This window comes from Dermacentor silvarum, chromosome 1, assembly GCF_013339745.2.
Source record: "Dermacentor silvarum isolate Dsil-2018 chromosome 1, BIME_Dsil_1.4, whole genome shotgun sequence".
In the NCBI taxonomy this organism is placed as follows: Eukaryota; Metazoa; Arthropoda; class Arachnida; order Ixodida; family Ixodidae; genus Dermacentor; species Dermacentor silvarum.
Window position 1 is genome coordinate 26,819,468 of NC_051154.1, and position 12,011 is coordinate 26,831,478.

The 12,011-nt window shown below is 45.1% G+C and overlaps 1 protein-coding gene across 1 annotated transcript in view; it reads left to right on the forward strand.

Moving 5' to 3' along the window:
• LOC119458532 (regulator of G-protein signaling loco-like) overlaps nt 1–4,404 on the forward strand; it is an 80,833-nt gene extending 76,429 nt beyond the window's left edge. Inside the window, exon 15 of the mRNA XM_037720371.2 lies at nt 430–4,404. Within this exon, the coding sequence (XP_037576299.1) occupies nt 430–686 (257 nt within the window). The 3' untranslated portion in view covers nt 687–4,404. The remainder of the gene's footprint in view (nt 1–429) is intronic.
• The last annotated feature ends 7,607 nt before the right edge of the window (nt 4,405–12,011 follow it).

Consider the following 12,011-nt stretch of genomic DNA (forward strand, 5'->3'; position numbering starts at 1 on the left):
GCACACTCAAGAAGAGCTTCACCCATTTTCTGGCGTGGAACGGTCGGCAGGAATCTGGTTAGGTCCCACAAGTCCATACCACGGTGCGTCTGTTTGCTTCAAAGTCCGCACTGGCTCCTTAAGTTCGGAAGCCTAAAACATGAGTCTCCGTGCCTTCTTCGTAAATGTTGCGATTACGTTGCTCACGTCAACGGACGCTCTGTAGAGTGACATCAGAGCCAGCCCACTCAATCGTTCCTCAACAGAGCTGTTGCAAAGGTAGGTTTTCATGCACTTCAACATCGAAAAGTTTCTGTGCGCAGCGGGGTGGCAGGAGCCCTGCTGGAGCCCCCCCCCCCCCCTGCTACGGGCCTGATTGGAAGAAACAGTTGTCGAAGGCTTTGAAAATGCAGTAAATAAATGCATGGCTGTTTTGATGCTTGCCTACAGATGCACGTGACTTATGGGTGTGCCGGGAACTGGTTCGAAACCTGGATGCAGCTGCACCATCTCCTCCACCACCATTGCCTCCCAAGGCAAAGCAGCGAGGACCCCCTCCACGACCCCCTTCTCGACCTCAAGGTGGCTACCTGTCAGATGACGAGGAGCCAGGTCTAACAGCCAAGCCTTTAGAGCACGGAGACTTTGTACACATCCCTACCAAGACTTCCTTAACCAATCATGATTGCAACATTAGTTTTGTCTGAGGTTGTACGATTTCTGGGCTGGGTTCAGCTTGTGGTTATGGTGCTGATGATAAACTGGTAAAATTGTGCATACTTGACGAACACTATCAAGTGTGCCAGACTGCTAACAAATAGGAGGAACACAGTTTGTGTACCTCCTCTTGTAGTTCATGTAACATTATAAACTGAGTGTCGTTTTTATTTAACTCGGACCTGCATTGTGGCGCCTTGCTGACATTTGGCTACAATGATGAAACGTGGCTGAGGGAGCACTTGCTATACAGCAGTAATTTGTGTGCAACATTTTTCTAAACTATTATGTGAATGTTCTTTCATACACCATGCTAGCATGTAGGGATAGTTTATATGAAACTGTGCAGCTGCAGTGCAGCTTGATAACTATTATTAAAATTCATGGTGAGCTTGCCTGTGGTGGCAATAACTAACTGGTGCTGCAAATTTCCTTCTGCTCAGGGCCACTCTAAGGCCCACACATGCTAGCTTTAAGCTAGCTGGCTACCTCTGTTAGGTATGTTGTGCCGAGCACTAGCTCGCTCAGACCACTATATGTACCGTATTTACTCTGTTCTAACACGCACTCTATATACTTACTTATTTTAAGATGACTAAAATTCACATGCATGATGGTTTGAAAGGAAAAAATAGTTCATACAGCTTTGCTGCTCACCCCACTTATTTTCTATAGAAAAAACTGTGACTGGTCATTTGGGTAGCAGTTTTAAGTAGTCGCTACTTGCTTGCAGCTGTGTTATGCCTCTTGGAGCCACACCATTGTGGTCCACATACCAAATTGGTGGATTCGAATTACTTCTGTGCATTGATTGGCGGATGAGTTCCAATGCACACTTTTTCCCCCCCGTTTCCGGTTACCGCAACGTGCAATATGAGGGACCCCTCACAAAGTTTGGCCATTGCAAACAGATGAACATTGTGCATAAATAATGCAGTGATGATTGTGTTTGCAAAGTATTGCACCGGTGTGCACTGCAAATGAAGCTGAAGATACGAACAAAACCTTGGACTCTTCTCAAACAAGCTCCTTGGCTTGCCCACGGGGGATGACGTCAGTTGTGTGGCACTTCCATGTCATGCAGAAATAGCCGGCAGCGGTGTGAACAACTTGGGGATTTCTGTGAAAAACAGAGTGCGCCGTAATTAAGGGAGACAAAAACAAAATGGTTGTGGCAATGAACGTGAAGTTGGTGATCTTGCCAAAAACGAGAAAGGATGTGGGCCCTCAGCTCTGAATCTGCCATCTTTGCATGAATTACACAAACCAAATGAATTTCAGCAGTGAAATCTTGCATGCTACAGTCAAGAATTTGCATTTTTTTTTTTCTGACCATGAAAATTGCTATTGCGTTACAATACAGTTTGTGGTTGAATTGAGTAAATACGGTACCTTTGTCTGCTTGGCCCCTCAATTTTCAATAAAGGACCATGTCTTGTAGTTTGTCTAGCTTTTTTTTTTTTTTTTCATAGCTGCAGCTGCAATTTAATTAAATTTCACTCCTGTGTACACTTTTGTTGTAGTAACAAAAAATAAGGGCAGAGTTGTCAGGACCTGCCCTGGAGATCATGTCAATGTGGTCTGTCGTATAGATTGTGCATTTTAATATGGCCGTCTCTTGGGTGATGGAAGAGTTGGCTGTAAGTACTGCCATGTGTATGTAACATATTTGGCCACTCATTACCACAGGTGTTCATGCACCACTTTTTGGTGCCTTTTCTTATATCTACACTGTAACAAAGCACAATGTTCATGTTTAGTATAAAATTAGCACTGCTGGTGAAAGTATGTTTGGTGCAAATGGTATCTATTTGTGCTAGCCTGTGGTTGTTAACATTGCTGTGGATGAGTTGTCGGTGCACTGGCATAGTGTGCTGTGTAGCTGTATCATACATGAAGACTGAACTGCAAGTGGGTATGTATACTGCTTTCTTCATTGCTTGAATGCAACATTTTTTTTTTTTAATGATATAGTCACATATTTGTTTTTTGCTGTTTGTGGCACACTTGGCATAGGAAAATGGGGCTGTATTTTCATCATTTTGCTTCTTTAGCTGGGAGTCTCTCCCTGCTTGGTTTATTCACTTATTGAGGAAAATGTTTCTACCTCAGACCTCAAGTAGAAGCATCCTCTTTTACGAAAAGATTTTCTTCCAACCAAATGTGATTGTTCAATATTCGTACATACCTAGTGCTTAATAAATATTCTAATGCTCTGTGCTACTGTACACAGCTATATCCTTTATTCTAGTAGGAGCAAGTGCACATTGCCTTAGCCTCTGTCATACTGGGCACATTTTTCCAGTGTACTAGGAGTAAAGGCCCATTCACACTTGCGACTAGGCGAGGTCGCGTGACCAATTGCGACTGGCGACCAGAAAACTACTCAAGACGAACGATGTTCACACTTACAAATGCGACCGACGAGTCGCTAAACCGAAATGTATCACGATATGCCGTTCACGTCTGCTTGAAATGTCATCGCCGCATAAAATAAGCGTCAGCGTATACGGACGTCCTGTTCCTTCGCATCTGATTGGTTCAGCTGTTCTGCGACTGCGGTCGCCCGACTGAAAAATCTAGCAGTGAGCGACTGGCCCGAAACGGTCGCATTTCGAGAAAAGCGACCACTTGCGATTACTTGCGACTGGTCGCGCGACCTCGTCTAGTCGCAAGTGTGAATGGGCCCTAATAGCAGTGAAAAACTTCACAATAAAAATATATAAGCACTAAACTGGTCAGAGCTGTTAACCCTTTCAGACGCCACTTTATCCCGTTGATCTACAGGAACTTCAAATAGAACAAACTATTTCGTTTTGAAAAGCTTGAAAAGCACTTATCCAGCCATTTGAAAGTTATGCCTGGTGCATGACATTGTGAAAAACAATGAAAGGAGTAAACCCACTACATACAAGGAGATACTTGCACCAAGCAAGTACACTCAACCATCTACCTTCCCACTCATTTTCCTAAAACATTCTGCATGTTATTTAAAATTGTAGCACAATTCGAATCATAAGTGTTTCAAGATTTTTCGATGGGGGCGAAATGCAAAAACACCCGTGTATTTAGATTTAGGTGCACATTAAAGAACTCCAGGTGGTCCAAATTTCCGGAGTCCCCCACTACAGCGTGCCTCATAATAAGATTGTGGTTTTGGCTCGTAAAACCACATAATTTAAAAAAAAAAGTGTTTTAAGATGTATGCGACGCATTTTAAATATCGTTACTTTCATCGGTGCTTTTGCTTCACTATCTTGGTGTCCACAATTGTGTACATAGCGTCTGAAAGGGTTAAAAAAGCATGCATGCACCCAGGCAAAATGGTAAAAAAGGCCAATATCTTCTATGCATACTTTATATAATTGTGTTTCTTCCATCTAGGTGCTAATTTCACTGTTGGATAATACTTGAGAATATTCTGCAGATACTCAGCATTGAGTGCCAATACTGTTGCTAGTGTCCACAGAGGGAATGTTGAACCTTTGTGTACATCTTGCATATATCACAAGAGCATCCTACTCTGCCAATTTCTATGTGTTTTAAGGTTCAAAGCAACATTCGGTGCCAACACAGGATGCCAGCAAATCCAAAGTGCATTTAATTTGCATTTACTGATGGTATTTCTATTTTTCGATGTATATATAGTCTTGTATGTATGAGGGAAATATTTAAGTTGCAATTAAAGAGGATTTTTTTTACAGCTTTCACTGACTTGGTAGTGGTCATGGTGTCACACATACCATTGTTGACCTTGAATCATTACCTGGTTTTGCAAATGGTGCACCTAAGGAAAAAAACAAAAGCAGGGTGCCAACATTATTTGAGAATGCATTTCTTAGACAAGCTGCTTGGGTTCTGAAAGGTATGCTACAGAGAAATGCCAAACCAATTGAGTTAGATTATTCTTTCAAGACAATGATTCAGTAGTGGTGAAGGGCTGATTATTAGTATTAAATTTTGCACCCTAAGGGCTGTGTTGCCAACGATGATATGAATTGCATGGCACTCATGTATTTGCCCCCTTTTTGTGCAAGGAAGACCTAGTAAAGTTTCGAACCAGCTTCCAATTTGCTTAACCTTCAAATACTTTTTTTTTTTTTTTTTGTAAACAAGGACTGTGCCAATGGAAAGTCATAGGGGACTCGGACCATAAGGAAATTTTTAAATAAAAATGGGTGTGAGCACATATGCGACACTCCCACGTTATGACTAGCAGCTTACTAGTGTCCTTGTAAGTGCTCAATCGTCGCATTCCCAAGGCTTGTACACCACCTTGGATGTAAAAGCACTCCTTGATTTTTTTTTTTAAACGGGTTGGGGGCAACATCTGAACATTCAAACTCCACATTTGCGCTATGCTATTCTATCGGGAAACGAACCTATATATTCTCATTTGATAGTTTTGCTAAGCAATTCCAGTCTTGCATGTATAGAGCCACTGGCTACTGACATGTATATTGCCATCGTGGTGCTAGACGAAGCCAGTTGAAGCAACCAAGCTGTACCACCATTTTTGTTCTTTTGCTGTACTTGGTTTACATTGCAGCCATCTAAGCTTCGTTTTTAAGGCTTGGGCTCTACAAATGCCTGGGAGAAAATATGTTTCAGCCATTTGGCTTTTACACGACAAGTATTTTTGGGTGAAGCTGTACACTACTAACCCTCATTGGGAGACGCACTGACCTCATTGGTGATGTACCACACGGCGATTGACATCGTTACAATGGGAAAGCCGCCTGAAGAGCTTGAAGCATGTGTGCATAGCTGTAAAGATTTGTTGCTAACGAGGAGATTTGAATGTTCTTTTTTTTTTTAGTTTGTGTACATTCGAACCTGGTTATATATAGAACCCACTGTTACAATCAGCCAGCGGCGGTGGCGAACTTCGAGCCACTTCTGATTTCCTGTGACGAATTGCTTCATGAAGCTGAAAAAACGTCCCACGGAAAAACCAGCGGCGACAGCATGGCGAGACACATTTCAATGAATACGTGATTGCTGGGTGTCACCCGGCCGCCAACGACGCAATGCTGGGACCAAGGAATGCCTGGGAAAGTGCGTTCGACGCTGTTTCGTTGCGGCCGCTGCTAGTCGCCAAGGCCGCTCGACAGACTAACCCGCTAATGGTTGGGCCATACGAGGAACCAAGACGCGCCAGATTAGGTCAAACGTGACACCTGTCTACGAACGTCAGGCTGGTGCTTGCAAACAAATATGCAGCTTTTGAAAAGATGAAAAAAAAAAAACAGAGAGGTAATGAATGAAACTGTAACTAGACTCAAGGCCACTAGTAAGTAAGCTAATACAAAGGACCTAGTAAAGAAAGGACAAAGCATGAAAGTGTCAAACTCAATAGACCAGACAGAATTCACAGAACTGTTAAAACTGATCAAGAAGAAAGTAAGGGATATTCGAAATTATAACGTAGGAAAGATTGAGGAAGCCGTAAAATATGGACACGGCATGAAATCGGTGAGAAGAAAACTTCGCATAGGACAAGGCAAGATGTATGCACTGAAAGATTAGCAGGCTAATATCAGCAATTTAGATGACATAGTAAAAGCAGCGGAAGGATTCTATACTGACCTGTATAGAATGCCCAGAGCAGCCAAGCTACTTTCGTTCGAAGTAGAGAAGAAAAGAATATAAAGGCTCCTTCGATAAATAGTGATGAAGTTAGAAGGGTCTTGCAAGACATGGCCCGGGGAAAAGCTGCTGGAGAAGATGGAATAACAGTCGATTTAATAAAAGACTGAGGAGGTATCGTACTTCAAAAGCTTGTGGCCTTTAAATGCAATGCCTCACGACTTCAAGTGTACCAGAGAACTGGAAGAATGCGAACATTATACTAATCCATAAGAAAGGGAGACCTTAGAGAACTGAAAAATTATACGCCCATTAGCTTGCTTTCAGTACTGTATAAAATATTCACCAAAAGAACACGACTTCAATCAACCAAGAGCACAGGCTGGCTTCAGGAAGGGATATTCCTCAATGGATTACATTCATGCCATCAATCGGGTAATCGAGAAATCTCCGGAGTACAATAAACCTCTCTATATGGCTTTCATAGATTATGAAAAGGCATTTGATTCAGTAGAGATACCAGCAGTGATAGAGGCATTGCGTAATTGAGTTGCATATCAAGAAAGGGGCCGGGTCAGGGAAGGATACAATCTTTCCAATGCTATTCACTGCATGCTTGGAAGTATTCAAGCTCTTCTACTGGGAAGGCTTAGAAGTGAGGATCAACGGCGATTATCTCGGCAACCTTCGGTTTGCAGATGACATTGTCCCATTCAGCAACACTGGGGACAAATTGCAACAAATGATTGAGGACCTTAACGGAGAAAGTGTAGGAGTGGGGTTGAAGATATGCAAAAGACAAAGATAATGTTCAATAGCCTGGTAAGAAGAATCGCCAGTCAAAAGAATAAAAATGGGTGCAAGTGTATATGGCAGGCATTGCCAAATCCTGACTGGGATCTTACAACTGCCGTTGAAAAGGAAAGTGTACAATCGTTGCATGCTACCGGTGCTAACATATACGGGGCAGAAACTTGCAGGTTAACAGAGAAGCACTAAGAGCGATGGAACAAAACATGTTAGGCCTAACGTACGTTAAAGAGCAAACAGGGATAGCCCGATATTCACATTAAGAAAAAAAAAATAACGAGCTGGGCAGGTTTGCTTCGCGTAACGCCGTTCCCATTTTTTTTTAAATCGTGCTGCGTGATTGCGTAATATATATATATATATATATATATATATATATATATATATATATATATATATATATATATATATATATATATATATACACACACACTCAGTGGCCCCTGTGACCTTCCGCCATGCCTGTGACACATCAGACCAGCTATCACCGGGATTGGCCCACCAAAACGGCGAGAGAGACCCTGCCCGCCTACTTGCAAAAATGTGGCTGCACTCGGAATAGAGTAAATCGCAATAATGTGAAGTGTTTCCTGAATAGCTGGCAAGAATTCAAGTAAAATAAACAGACGGCGGACCTAACAATACGGTCGGAATCCGATTTTTTCACGGCCCGACGGCGCATGCGCCTAGCTCTGGCGGATTAGTCGCGAAACGCTTTGGAAGGGTCGCGCGCGCGGCCGCGGGACCCCATCTCGGGGAGTCCCCCGAAAAAAAAAAAAAAAAAAAAAAAGCGCTCGGACGCGCGTTGCTGCAAACACTCGTGCCGTGTACCGCGTTGAAAATCCACTGGTAGCTCGACGTCGGTGCGGCACCGAAAACGTTCGGACGCGTTTTAGACTCTTCCCCCAACGCAGATCGCCTTCAAGATACGGCCCGCGCGCTGCCGCGTAGTACGCCGTTGATGCCAGAGTACAGCGCCGCCCGCTGTCCCTCCCTCCCCCTCGCCGGTGCCTCGAGCGGGACGGAAGGAGGCGCGCTTCCTCCCTGCTTTTCTTTCTTGCGCGCGTGAGATTTGGCCGCGGTCGTCGGCTCCCCTCGCACGCTTTCACTCGCACATACAGCATACGGCGCGCGGCGACGGCGTTATCGCCCTATGACTTTATACGGAACATCAATGCCCCAAAATCAATTTTAGGGCCCCAACGCGTCATAGACACCATCTTTAGATATCGAATACGGATCTCAAAGGCCATGCTTTTGCTGGCGGAAACCGAAAATATGTCATAGGTGTCGCCCCCGGCACTTTGGGCAGCCAATCTCATCGTCAAGCCACCAAGCTAAGCGACATTACGGTACAGTCTCTAGAATGTAATTACGGTGGCTAGAAGGGGGAAGGGAGAGCAACGGCGGCGGCGGAGTGTTGCAAGTATAGTGAACTAGAATATTCTAGTTCAATCATTACAGCAGCGGCGACGCTGCAGTCGCTAGCAAGATCGCTCCCTGTGCGCGCAGGCACGGCGGTTAGTGCCGCGCGTTTCGAAGCGGGCGTTTTTGTTCGCAATTAGCGGTCACATATTTGACATAACTAGCGCTAAGCTAATGCATATCGTACCTTGTTAGTAGAGGAGACAATAAATGACTCGCAGCTATCCTCTGATGAGTGGTTAAGTGTTAAAAATGCATTCGCTTCAGGCACGTCACGGCCGGCACAAAGATTTTTCGCCTTGTCTCGGTCGCACGCGTTCTACGTGCTTTCCCGAATAGTCAGGAGTGAAAAAAAAAAAAAAAGAAAAAAAAAGATTTTTGCTAATGTGAAAAATATTATGCTAATGGTCTGGGTAGAGAAAGCTGCACCTATTTCTAGGCTAGGTGTGAAGAGATCCTTAGGTCATATTACTGCGACGCACTGCATCCTGCTCGTTAAATTGCATAATACCAATATATGACGATTTAGAAATCATTCCACATAAAAATTAGGTAAACAAACTTATTTTAGTCGCCAATGCGATGAACAAGAATGGTAGTGACCATGAGGAATACTCAAAAGGACGACAGACAGCACTTGATTATATGATTCAATATACAGCTAGGGTGACTCAACTATCATGCGCCAAGATTTGAAAATATGCAAATGCCACGTAGCTGGACAGAAACAAGATAATATTGCTTGCCGTCGCTTGGAGATACTGAGATTATTTTTTGCATTCCACCTAATTACATAGTCTTAATTAATCAACTTCTGAAATATTTTAATTAGATGAAAATCAAGTGTCAATGAGAAAATTGTAGAGCAACATGAAAAACTCCCGATACAGCTTTCTGTTGCTCAATATTCTACATTAAAGTGTTTCCGAGCGTCCACGGAGATCGACGCTTCTCCGTGCCCCATCAAAATAAAGTTTTGTCTCTCTCTCCGAGCGTGAAAGAAGCCCGCGAATACATGCAAGGTGCCTCGAGCGGCAGGTCCCGCGGCAATTTTACATGTATTCGCGGGCTTCTTTTACACTCGGAAAAACACTTTTATATGTAGAAAATATTATTGCGATACCAATTATATGGACACTTCAACCGGATTTCTGCCGTCGGCGTCCCCGTGAGGTTCCGCATGAAGTCCAAGGGCGATAAAATCGTCGCCGCGCGCCGTATTCCCCCGCGCGCTATCACGGAGAGCGAACGCACGGCGGAAAGCAAACGCGACCGTCGCGCGAAAGGCCGTGGGGGTATGGGAGGGAGGCGGGGCGACGCTGTGCTCCGGCACGAAATGCGTATCTTGCAACCGGGTGCAAGGGGAACTGGCCACTCAATCGCCCACCCGAAAGCAAGAAAGCGGGAAGGCAGCGCGGGAGTAAGGGGGAGGGCGGCAGCTTCTACTCTGCCAACAACTGCGTTTGTACTTTGCCCCGCTGTGGCGGTCGCCCGCACCGTCTCTTAAAAGCGATCTCCACACAAATCTGACCTTTGTATGCGCCGTGCATTCGCCGCTCAGTTTCCGTTGAAGCGATAGACCGCACGAACCTTCGCCCGCTGCGGCGGCTGCGCTTGCTGCCAGCGTTTTGACAGTCGTCTGCGGTCATTCAGTGTGATCTATTCATGTTTGCTTGTGCGCGCTGATACCACGCTTGTTAATTAAGTCAGTAAGCGAATGTGTCCAAGTTTATGCAGCCGATAATCCCTACTCCGAATAGCTCTCTACTAATTTGCTATCGCAATTGATGCTTCGGCTTTCGGGCGAAACTGCGACATTTTTGAGCAACAGAAAGCTGTACGGGAGTGTTTCATGTTACTCTACAACTTTCTCATTGACACTTTTTATCTAATAATATTTGAGAAGTTGATAAATAATTATGACTAATTATGTAATTAGGCGGAATCCAAAGAATAATCTCAGTATCTCCAAGTGACGGCAAGCAACATTATCTTGGTTCTGCCCTGCTTCAAGTGCCTCATCGTCATCAGGCACTGAGACAAGGGATGTTTTTTTTCTTTCTGATTTGTGTAGCCCGGCTCTAAACAGTGCGTCTGTCGTTTCATGAGACTTGCCATTGCTTCTTACGGCATACATGGCAACGTGTAAAATATTGTCCCCACAAGGAGGCACAGCTGCACAGCGTGAATGCGAACAGAAACGAGCGTGGAGCAACAAGAACCGAACAGAACCATGCCAACCGAGCGCACTCGCTAGCTCCGGCAGCAGCCGAACTACAGCGGAGGCATCTAAGCGTCGACGCGCGCGCCACCACTCGGCATCATGAATCACTGCAACACGCGCCGCGCTCTCCGACGGCGGCGTTGCTCGCACGTACCTCCCCCTTTTAGCCACCGTAGCAACATGAAAAGTCAAAATCGCCGCTCGGGCGGGCGCGGGGTGGCAGTTCGCAACGTATGATACGGGAAAGGTTCCACATTTGCAACGCAACAACGGGGTTACCAATGCATTGGGTCCTATGGGAGCAATGCCAGGACCGGCCGAAAACGACGTAACAGCAGGGAAAACGCAGCACCAGGGAACGCAACAGCGGGGTTCTACTCTAGCTTGTTTTAAGGCAGCATGACGTGCGATTATAATAACTGCATGCCACCAATGTGTCCATTTCTGTTTCTGGATATACCGAATGACATCTGGGAAAACTAGCAATATATGAAACAATATCAATTTGTGTGTGTGTCACATGCACAGAAGAGCATTTTTTTTTCTCCACGAGATCTGCAATGAATGGAAATGTTTACCAAGCTTTAAGAACGTACGAATTATTCAGGTCTTTGAATGGAAATTGCAACTCGCTTTTTCGAAATACTTCAGGATGTGAAAAATCAGCTGCTCCCAAATTGCAAATTGCCTGCTCCAAAATGGCTCCAAATCAGAAGTCCGCAGTAGCATCACTGGTCAACGCCCTCCCACGCCACCGCTGACATTTCCCTCCTCCTCCCCAGCGCCGATGAACGCGCGAATAGTGGCACGAGCGCGAGGCAAGCGCGAGGCGAGCTCACTAACTTTTTCTATACCTCACACCGACCTTGAAACAGAGATTTAAGGCTTTCGCCTTAAAAGTGTCAATATCCTTTTCTGTGACATTGTAGAACCAAATTCCGCACAGTCGCTACGTGGCATTGAAGGGCAGACAACTGCGAAGGACAGGGGGACATATTAAGTTGATCTATGTACTGTTTAAGTTGATCAAGCTTAAAGGCTGTATACTGGGGCACTTTGACAGGTGACAACATAAAACTCAAAGACGGCGTGGTCTCAGCTTGGTCCGGCTACAGCGTACCAGAAGGTTTTGCAGTGGGCTCAGAGGAGGGCGCGGGCTGATGTGTTGCATGTAGCCGCCGGGAGGAGGCACGGCAAGACGTTCTTCCTGTAGGGTGCCTCGATGTCAACGCTGCCTCCTGCGTGAGTGATTGCAGACGGTGACGTT